This window comes from Protopterus annectens, chromosome 2.part0, assembly GCF_019279795.1.
Source record: "Protopterus annectens isolate FY-2018-M chromosome 2.part0, PAN1.0, whole genome shotgun sequence".
NCBI classification, from domain to species: Eukaryota; Metazoa; Chordata; order Ceratodontiformes; family Protopteridae; genus Protopterus; species Protopterus annectens.
The window spans coordinates 1,699,350,467-1,699,362,377 of NC_056728.1; the positions used below are offsets into that span (position 1 = coordinate 1,699,350,467).

At 38.1% G+C, this 11,911-nt stretch overlaps 1 protein-coding gene across 1 annotated transcript in view; it reads left to right on the forward strand.

Moving 5' to 3' along the window:
- The window catches only part of LOC122793773 (WD repeat-containing protein 49-like), a 630,038-nt gene that overhangs the window by 272,964 nt on the left and 345,163 nt on the right, over positions 1-11,911 (forward strand). The window contains exons 12-13 of the mRNA XM_044061963.1: positions 3,114-3,265; positions 5,666-5,768. Coding sequence (XP_043917898.1) covers positions 3,114-3,265; positions 5,666-5,768 — 255 coding nt within the window. The remainder of the gene's footprint in view (positions 1-3,113; positions 3,266-5,665; positions 5,769-11,911) is intronic.

Sequence of the window (11,911 nt, forward strand, 5' to 3'; positions counted from 1 at the left end):
TGAGTTAGGAACCTGTCTCTCCAGAAAAAAATGTTGGTGCAGATTTAAGGCCTACTGTGGACCTTTGTAGAACCACTGGTTTTGAAAAGAAGCAGAAGGTAAAAAAGGATTAGGTCTTTTATGGCTCAAAAAGTGAGACACAGATTATCTCAGAGCAACCTGTAGGCTACTGATTATAAAGAGAGTTGTACTAATACATAGGGATAGTTGAAGGATTTAAGGCCTTTAATTTTCTTGGTAAGCTATCTTTGAGGCCTTCCTAGGTGTGTAATATGCTTTGATTTATATATACTGAAGGGGTCAGTGGTGGAACTGACAATGAAAGAGTATAAATGTAATGTAAATGTAAATGTAAGAGTACAGTGACAGGATGATTTCTTTGATTCTTGAAGATATTTCCTTAGAAAGTAACTGGGCTAAACAGGAGGGCTTCCTGGCTATAATGGAAATGTGATTATCTAATGAAACACAGTAGAAATGGCTTTTTTGCTGAATATTACCACGCTGCGCATTTTTTGTTTAACTTGAGACCATTTTCAGTACTCCAGGTATGTGTATATTGCAGTCCTTGCTGGAGTTGTTTGATATCAGTAGATGAGCACATAACGGTGGGTGAGCACACAGCAGTGCTCAGTTTGCAGTCAACAGCAAATAAGGTCAGTCACACTTGTGAGATATTAGATGTCTGGAAAATAAATATCAAGCAGTGACCAGCATTGTCCCTTGTGGTACCCCATTAGTTGCAATTTTATGTTCAGAGAGGGAACCGGCAAGTTTCACAACCTGGGATCTGTTGAATAGCCAGTTTGCAATCCAGCAGATAACATGGGAGTTTATACTACATTTGTCTAATTTTTTCAACAATACCAACATGAAGGATAGAGTTAAAAGCCTTCACCAGATAAAGATTAGCAGTGTGCACTGAGTCACCACTGTCCACTGCCTCTGTAACCTTTTCAAGGAAGTTTACTAGGTCCAGGAGACAGGACCTGCCCTTCAAAAAGATTGGGGCCTTAAACTTCAGGTTTGGCTTCTGAGTGAAATCTTTTTGATTTAAGCGCTATATCTGCTTATCAAGATTAAATAATATAGCCTCAAATGGGTGTGCACCTACAGAAAACATTACTTGTCCAGTCAGCACAATGAATTACACTGAGGACAGTGGCTAGCATAGCAGTGTCTTCTTCTTCTTTTCCTCGTTAGGGGTCACCACTGCAGAGATCACCTGTCCACTCATGATTGGCAGTGGAGTTTTACAGTGTCGAGTTGCCACCCCAGCACCCAACCTTCCACGGAAGGCACACACACACAGCTAGGGCCAATTTAGAGTGTCCAATCCACCTACAGCATGTCTTTGGGATGTGGGAGGAAACCAGAGCACCTGGAGGAAACCCATGGGACCACAGGGAGGACATGCAGACTCCACACAGAAGGCACCCCAGCCGAGGATTGAACCGGAGAATCTCTTGCTGTGAGGTGGCAATGCTAACCACTACACCACCTGTCTAGCATAGCAGTACACTTATATCAATTTCAAAACCTATATATTTTTTTGTGGTTCATTTAAGTCAGAATGCCACTTTTGTTTAACAATAAAATTCCAAAGTAGGTAAAACTCCCCCTCTAGCTTTATTATAGCAGGATGAGCATAACATTAACATAAATATAGACAGATTCAAAATTAGCGGACTAAATAAAGGTCTGTAAAAAAGAATTAGCATGCCACTCTGACAATTTACTTCTGTTTATAACCATCAAACTTCTGCTTGCAATCAGCAATGGTCAACACATAATCTATAATTATTCAACCCACATAAACAGAAACCACACTTACAATATTATTGTTGTGAAATTCTTCAAAAATCCAGTTGTATTCATAAAAGTACCAAACATTACTAGTTCATGTCTTTAAGACTGTTCCAAGTTAAACAAGAAAGTCTTCAGAAGTTGAAAAACAAATAAAACTTAACCTTAATTGTTGCAATGTCAGACCATATTTTGCCAGTAAATATTAGAATGTATTGATGCATTCTTTTTTGGAAAACAAAATTAGCACTCACGTTTTATTAACCTATTGATGCCTCTAGGTATTTCTCTATGATTATCCTAGTGGTGCCTCCAGACATCTAATATTGTCTGTTTATATTTACACTAATAATTTATAAAACCATGAAGCATAAAATCTTTCATTTTTAACATTTTATCTTACAACTTACATGATAGGCAGGGAGCACAACTGCCCTGATACTTGAGTTCTGTCCTAATGCAGCTAAAGAGATATTAAATGTTGTTCATATATTCTTTATTTATATTGTCACAATTCTCATGTTTCTCTAACTATCTTAACCAAACAACAAAGACAAAAATGCAGAGCCTCATTTTGATGCTCACAGATGGATTAACAAAATACTGCTGACAAGATGGGTGCAGCTTGTTTGGTTATTGAATATTAGAAGTTGTTTATAATATATCACAAAAAGTAATATTTGCTGTGTTTATTGTGATTTATAAAACCCAGACCTAGAATATAATAAATACTAAGTCTATAAATATTAGTTTGTACTGATCAATTTGCCATTTGTACTTCTTTAGTAGGATTTATGGTTCTGGAGATAAGATAATTTGAAATGCAAATTCATAAGTTAGTTTTGTTAAAAGGGTCAGGATGCAGCCATGGGAAATTAGGGGATAAACTTCTTGCTCTCCATTTGAGGAAAGGAGTTAATAAATTCTAGTTATTAAATGATGCAGACACAATTAAATGCCATGGCATTGCCTTCAGGATACAATGGAGTGATCCAAAAAAACTCACAAAGTCCTTCCTCTTTACATAAGTATTAGTGTAAGAAACACACAAAACTATTTCAACATACTTTACTCAGTCCAAGACAGAGAAAATTACTTATAAACAGCATATAAACCATCCATGCTCTAACTACATTTTGTTATGCACTGGGTTAGAACTGACCCCTTTATTTCAGGTGGGGGCCAAAGTGGAAACTAACAACATGAGGTCACATGACTGTATGGAAGACAGGGATGATTATCATGTATGTCTCCTTACTACTGTATGAAAAATAAATTATTAATGTGTCTTTGTTTTCTTCTACTAGGTATGGGATATTGAAGCTCAGAGCTGTTTGCTCAGTGTAATATCCAAGGCTAGTCAGATCAAAGGTGATCTAGCAGCATGCCATTTCTCACATGACCTGCAGTCTCTATGTATTGCAACAGACAACCTGGCCTTGTTACAGCTCAGATACAAGTAGGTATAATCCCTTTGTTATTGTGAATATGTAGCATTAAACATCCACACATTCACAGGAAAGTGTGAGCAAGGTTACAGATTACAGCAAAATGTGCTACATCTCTCTCTCTCTCTGTATATAAATATATATATGGGTCTACTTCTAAATTTCGAAGTTTCAAAACATTGAAACCATAATACTGAAGTTTTGAAACTTTGAAATGTAAATAAAAAAAAAAATAAAAACAAAAAAAATATTTTCTATCTTTTTTGCACCCCCACAAACCCTGCTAATTAAATATACCCACTCTGAGATTGCACTACAGCAAGGGAAAAGGTAAATATATCATTCTGTGCTGTATGTCAATCTCCATTTAAATGGTTCAAAGTTTCAAAACTTTGATCTTATGGTTCAACCATAAGAAATTTGAAGTTTTGAAAGTATGAAATTTAAAAGTAGAAACAAAAGCAAACATTATGAATATTCAAAAAAAACATACGATACATAAGAACAAATGCAAAATCAAATGTCTTTTAAAAGGCTCTTGGAACAAAGATATGTTTGTTACAGAGTTGTACGTACAGAGAAACATTGCAAACATAGAGTTAACAGTAAAATCAAAGTTGTTTACAATATTTATAGTATATTCATAAACTAGGGCGGCCACGGTGGTGCAGCGGTTAGCGTTGCTGCCCCACAGCAAGAGGTTCTCTGGTTCGATTCTCAGCTGGGGTGCTTCTTTGTGGAGTCTGCATGTCCTCCCTGTGGTCGTATGGGGTCCTCTGGGTGCTCCAGTTTCCTCCCACATCCCAAAGACATGCAGTAGCTGGATTGGACACTCTAAATTGGCCCTAGGTGTGAGTGTGTGCATGTGTGCGTGCCTTCTGTGGAAGGTTAGGCGCCGGGCTGGCAACTCGACACTGTAAAACTCCACTGCCAATCATGAGCAGACAGATGATCCGCTGTGGTGACCCCTAACCGGGAAAAGAAGAAGAAGACCAGTATATTCATAAACTCCATTTTAAATTTCAGCATTTCAGGAAATAAGCAGAACAGCATTTAGGATAACAAACAGGGAAGGACTGTTGTGCTGAAGATAACATCGTTTTTAAAATTCAACATTTCACGATGAATGTCCTGCTGGAGATAGTCTTCTTTTAATAGCAAATGTTGAGGTTAACCATTATCCCTAAACACTTACAGTACAGGTATAGTTGGGAGAAGGCACATTTCCCATTAGCTGTTTTAAATGTATGTTAGTTTAATGTGATAGCTTTCTCCTGATTTTGCAGAATTTCCATATTTTTTTCTTATATTTTGGTCTGTTACTCATACAATTTGTGATTTTCTGGATGTTTTGCAACAAATTAGTGAGGATTGAATTCACTAAATAATGACAGGCATTTGAGTTGCAGACTTTATATCCTTCAGAAAATGCATGGCAACACAAAACCTTTTATTCTAGCAACTTTCTAAGTTTCTAAGAGCAATATTTAAAGTTTGCCACTTACTTACAGTTATACAATGACTCAGCATCCAGATATCCCCTCTGCCCACTACAGATGCATTTTAAGCAAACATTTCTAAAACCAAGATTTTCTGATGATGAATATATATTTGTACCATAACAATGGTAGCTGTCAAACAAAGCCTACATTCCTTATGACTGTTTACTCATCTACGTTACTGTGCTTATTTCTCAGCTCATCCAAAAAAAAATGCAAACGTAATAATGGCATAGGCTTGCCCACTACTCACATGTATACATTCTCACTTTTCCTGTTTCCTTTTTAACATGGAAGCACTTGAAATGGTACCGCCACAACAATTTTGCATACCTGCAAAGTAAAAAGAGAACAACAGAACAGGGTTTTGATCTTCAATCTGCTTTTGCTTGTTTGTACTGGATCCAAACAATTCATATTATACACATTCACTGGAAAGTCACACTGAATTTTTTCTGTCTAAATAATGCTTCTCTGTCTTTTATGAATTATGCAGGGAAGAGAGCTGCAGTCATTTTAGGAAGTGTTAAAAAGTAATTCCTATATTAATGAATATATTCCTTCAATTTCACATGCAAACTGTAGAAAAAATGTAACAATACTATGTTGGCCCACTAACAGGAAACACAAAGACAGTGAAACACAGCAGACATGGTGTAATTCCTTTTATTGGGCTAACATGCAAACTATGAGACCTGGACCATCTTTTGACCAAACTAACACTCAATGCTATTGCCAAAGGAGGTGATTGTTTCTAATAAGTCTCCCCACATTGAAGAAAATCTTAATATTTAATAAATCAATTTAGAGGCAGTTTCAGTTTGCTTATATAACATTTTGCTTTTTATACTTACATTTTCTGATTATTAGTAACAAATAACTTTTTAACAGCCTGTATATCCTTATTCACAGGGTTGCACAGTCACCTAATTCATCAGTATCCCACAATGAACCAGTTCTCTGTTGTCTGTACAATAAGCTTTTACGTCAAGTCTTCAGCTGCTCTGAAGGATCGGTAAGTAACACTTTTTAATGTGTAATACTAGTACTAGTCATAATGCAGACAAGGTCTTTTGCATCTCATATGGTTATCTGTATTTGATTAGTCAGACTTTTATTGCATATAGCACCCAATGTCAAAATGATTTCTGCCACTTTACAGAATAAAGATGTAGAGCACATCAAGCTACCTGTTCATTAATGTGTATTAATAAGTACACAACAGCAATAGTAATTAAACGTTTATAACATTTTTGAACTTTATCCTCTAAGACTGTAATATATGGCTAATATTGTAGAGTTCTCTCAATGATTTCAAGCAATGAAGCATCATGAAAATGCTTTTGGGGAGACACCAAGCATTACTTCTGACCCAGTTCTTCTCATGTACCCCTAATAAATTAGGCATGCATCGGCATTTATTAATAACTGGATAAGGAACACAGTGTAGGTAAGACGAATTTCAAACACGTTTGTTTCTGCTATTGGTTGGAATTGACTCATTAAGATGGTGTTAATATGCTGGTATCTGCATCTGTAGGTCATTACATAATTATGTTATTGTTTTAGATACAAGGATGTATTGTGACTAAATGGGTTTCTACCATTAATGGTTTGTAGCAGTATATAACTAGAATCCCATTACGTTGGTCATCCCTAAAAAAGCACATGTACAAGTTGGATTTATGAAAATCAACCACTCACTCACTCACTCACTCACTCACTCACTCACTCACTCACTCACTCACTCACTCACTCACTCACTCACTCACTCACTCACTCGATGAATCAATCAACCAATCATTCAGGTAGTCTATCTATAAAACAGTCAGTCAGGCATCTTAGACAGTCAGACAGTCAATAGATCAATGTCATCAGTTAATCAAACAGTTCTAGAATGCAGTGGAAGCTACAGAAAAAGTTGTTTTCCCTCAAAGTTTAAAATGAGTTCATGAAGATTTTTGTAGGCCCTCCTTCTTGACTAGGGGAAAAACACAAGCAATAAGGATGCAGGAAATTTGCTGAATGACAGGCAGGAAGCCAATGCTATTACCATTAAGCTGAATAAATCAGACTGGGCATGTCTCTGCTTCTTTCGGCAATCATACCAATGTTGCCAAAAACACATTTTCCTCTGTGCTGAAAAGTTGCTTTTAAGCAACAGTTCAAAACAAAATTTCTTCTATGCTGAATGTTTGTTACTAAGCTATATAAGGTGCCCAAAGTCCTATATTGGAGAATGGGCTCCTTCTCCTGACAGGTTGAAACAAACATGGCCATATTACAGACTCCCTTAAAGAAAATCTGTAATTTTGTAACTTCCAAAAAGTGAGAACCATTATTATGACTTGATAAAGCAAAGTGCCTCTCCATTCAACATTGATACACTTAAAGTCCAGCTATGGTTATCTTTAAAATACTTAAATGTAAATTTTGGTCATAATTATACTGCACACTCTGCCCATAACCCCTATAAAACTCCAGCTACCTAAATCTAAATACTTGCACGGTTCCCCACTCACATCCTTTGTCTCTGATACTTGCCTGTGTTGAGCCCTTGACCTGGAATAATATTCTTCAAAAGTCTGCAGCCATTTTACCCTTTCTGCTTTTAAAAAAGAGCTAATAACCTGCCTAAAACAGCTTGTGAGATATAGTGAGCAATTTAAATTTGCCAACTGCACTTTCAAATTCATTTCCCTTCCTTTTTGGCATACCTGTTATTGTAAGCTCTTAGGCTGTGCTGGTGCAGCGGTTTTTGTTGTCGCCTCACAGCAAGAGGCTCTCTGGTTTGATTCTCAGTTGGAGTGCCTTCTGTGTGGAGTCTGCATGTCCTCCCCATGGTCGAGTGAATTTAAAGACATACAGGTAGGTGTGAACGTGTCTGGGAGTGCCTTCTTTGAAGGTTGGATGCCGGGCAACTCGACACCGTAAAAATTCACTGCCAGTCATTAACGGACCAGAGTTCCACTGTGGCGACCACTAACTGGGAAAAGCTGAAAGACAGTTTGTTATTGTAAGCTTTTTCCATTGTTACTTGCCACTCATCTATTATTCACAAGTGACTCTCTCTTCATCTTTGTACAAATGGTAACCCCCGCTCACCTACACCTTCTCTTAGTTACTCGTTTCTTTACTGTTTCTCATTGTAGAGTCATCCTGCATGCTCACTTGTACTAGTTTAGTACACTGAGTTCATAGCACAGCATCAAGGCCATCATGAATGAACACATTATACCTGAAACCATCTCATCAAAACAATATAAATGTGTAGGATAAATCAAGTTTCAATGTAACATTTAAAGTAAATTATTCAACTGTATATATATATATATATATATATATATATATATATATATATATATATATATATATATACACAGTGGATATAAAAAGTGTACACAACCGTGTTAAAATGCCAGGTTTTTGTGATATAAAAAATGAGACCACAATAAATCATTTCAAAACTTTTCCCACCTTTAATGTGACCTATAACCTGTATAATTCAACTGAAAAACAAACAAATCTGTTAGGGGTAAAATATAAAACATAAAAAACATACAATACGCTGGTTGCATAAGTGTTTACACCCTTAAACTAATACTTTGTTGTAGCACCTTTTGATTTAGTGGTGCTGCGGTAGCGTTGTCGCCTCACAATAAGACGCTGTCTGGTTCGATTCTCAGTTAGAGTGTCTTCTGCGTGGAGACATGCGTGAATGGGCGTACCTTCGTTGAAGGTTGTGCATCAGGGCTGGTAACTCGGCACGTAAAAATCAACTACCAATCATTAGCGGACCAGAGTTCCGCTGTGGCGACCCCTAACCGGGAAAAGCCGAAAGACTCAACATTCAGTCTTCTTGGGTAGTAGTCTATCAGCGTGGCACATCTTGACTTGGCAATATTTGCCTACTCTTCCTTGAAAAGCACTCCAAATCTGTCACATTGCAAGGGCATCTCTTGTGTAAAGGCCTCTTCAGGTCACCCCACAGATTCTCTATTGGATTTAGGTCTCAGATCTGATTGGGCCATTCCAAAACTTTAATTTTCTTCTGGAGAAGCCATTCTTTTGCTGATTTGGATGTATGCTTGGGGTCATTGTCGTGTTGAGAGGTGAAATTCCTCTTCACCTTCAGCTTTCTAGCAGATGCCTGAAGGTTTTGGGGCAAAAGTGACTGGTATTTGGAATTGTTCATAATTCCCTCCACCTTGACTACAGCCCCAGTTCCAGCTGAAGAAAAACAACCCCAAAGCATAATACTGCCATCACCATGCTTCACCATGGGGATGGTATTCTTTTGGTGATCCAAAGTGTTGTTTTTGCACAAAACGTTCCTTTTGGAATTGTGGCCTGAAAGTTCAACCTTGTTCTCATCAGACCATGACACATTTTCACACATGCTTTTGGGAGACTTGATGTATTGTTTTGCAAATTTTAGCTAGGCCCGGATTTTTTTCTGTGTAAGAAAAGGCTTCCGTCTTGCAACCCTACCCAATAATCCAGACATATGGAGAATATGGGAGATTGTTGTCACATGTAGTACACAACCAGTACGAGCCAGAAATTCCTGCAGCTCCTTCAGTGTTGCTGTAGGTTTCTTGGCAGCCTCACTGACCAGTTTTTGTCTTGTCTTTACATAAAGTTTGGAGGGATGTCCAGTTCTTTGTAATGTCACTGTTGTCCCATATTTTCTCCACTTTTTGATGACTGTCTTCACTGCATTCCATGGTATATCCAATGCTATGGAAATTTTATTGTACCCTTCTCCTGACTGATACCTTTCAACAATGAGATCCCTTTGATGCTTTGTAAGCTCTATGTGAACCATGGTTTTTACTGTAGCAGGCAACTTAGTAAATGTCAGGAAAAATCCTACTAGGACAGCTGAACTTTATTTGGGGTTAATCAGAGTCTCTTTAATTGATGGCAGGTGTGTACCCAAGAAGACTGAACGCTGTAATTAAATCAAAAGGTCCTTCAACTAAGTATTAGTTTAAGGGTGTGCACACTTATGCAACTAGCATATTGTATGTTTTTTATTTTTTATATTTTTTCCCCTAACAGATTTGTTTGTTTTTCAATTGAATTGTACAAGTTATAGGTCACATTAAAGGTGGGAAAAGTTTTGAAATTATTTATTGTGGTCTAATTTTTATATCACAAAAAAACTGGCATTTTAACAAGGGTGGGTACAGTTTTTATCTCCACTGTATCTACATATATATATATATATATATATATATATATATATATATATATATATATATATACACACACACACACACACATATACACACATATATTGAAGTGAGTAAACCCCCACCCGCTTAACTTAATATACTAATTACACAGCTTCACAACTGCAGAGAAAAAGCAATACATGGACCTCTCACACTGAGCTCCATCTTGTTAATAACTAACATGATGAAACAGAGCTGCCCCCACAGTTTATCTATGTTCGCAAAATGCAACACCCCTGAAAATGAAAATGACAATCCCCCAAAATTATAATGTGAATAAGTCATTTAAATTATTTGATTTATTTGCCACTAAAGAACAGCTGTCAAACAAGCTGTTATTAGTGAAAGACCATGATCCCTATCACAATTTGTTCACCAATTCAAGATATATAGAGTACCTTTGATAGACTTAGTATTCAGTGAAATTATTATATCCTGCACTGGCTAATGACAGGCTGTATTTGCTACAGGTATTCAATCTTTTCAAGCTTAAAACATGTATATTTCATTATGTGTCATTGTAAACTTCATGTATTTTACTATATATTGCCAAGGACTCCAAAGACAACCACAAGCCATTCTTTAGCTATGTCAAGAATCTAAGTGGCAATGCTCAGATCTGCTCGGTGTTAGTGCAGAATGGCACAAAATACACTGAACCGACAGATATCACCAACATCCTGGCAGACAGATTCAGCGCAAACTTCACCCCCCCCCCTCACCCCCAAAAGGGCCCATAACCATACCAGAAGAATGTAGAGTCCCTGAAATCACAGACACTCAGGTTAAAACAGCCCTCTCCAAAGCCAAAAACATAGCATCAATGGGACCAGACGGTGTGCCAGGCTGCATCCTACACAAGCTCAAAGACGAACTAACCCCTCACCTAAACACACTGTTCAAACTCAGCCTCTCCACAGACTACTTACCCATAGAGTGGCGCACAGCTACGGTTATTCCGCTCCTCAAAGGTGGAGCCACAACAGACCCTGGGAACTTTTGTCCTATAAGCCTGACTAGCTTGGTTTGCAAGGCTATGGAGCGCATCATCCTAGAACTCATTAACAGAGACATTGGGAACCTCCAAACACTGAACCCTACCCAGTTCAGCTTAGTTAAGGGCAGATCATGCCTCCTAAACCTGGTGGACTTCTTTGAGACAGTTACCAAGGCTATAGACGAGGGAAAGGTGGTACACACAGCCTACCTAGACCTTGCAAAGGCCTTCAACACCATTCCCCATTCTGGTATTATAGACAAGCTCACCAGCCTGAACGTAAACCCCTACGTCACAAGATGGGTTGTCAACTGTCTCATGGAGAGAACTCACATGGTGAGAGTTGCGGGAGCTAGGTCCAACTCTAAACCAGTTACAAGTTGTGTTCCCCAGGGCTCAGTCCTAGGACCCCTCCTGTTCAGCATATACTTCTCAGAGGTACAGGCAAGCACAGGAGGACTATGGCTGACCAAGTTCATAGATGACTGCAAACTAGGGGCTATAATTGACTCTCCAGCTGACACAGACATCCTCCAAAAGGGTCTCACTGAGATGGATACCTGGTGTCAAAATCATGGCCTCAAGCTAAATGCCAAAAAGTGCATAGTCATCCACTTTGGAAAAAACAAAGTACCCACAAACTACCACATAGGTGGTAGTCCCCTAAATACGGAAGATGTAATAAGGGATCTGGGGACCCAAGTAGATAGTAATCTCACCTTTGATAATCACATTACCAAAGTGGTTAGAAAATCCTTCTACATGGCCCACCTAATCAAAAAAGGGTTCACATCCAGATCAAAAGAGGTCATTGTGCCCCTCTATTCTTCACTCATCAGACCCATCATAGAGTACAACGCCCCATTTGGGATGTACCTTACAAGACACCTGCAACAGCTGGAAAGACCACAGAAGTACCTC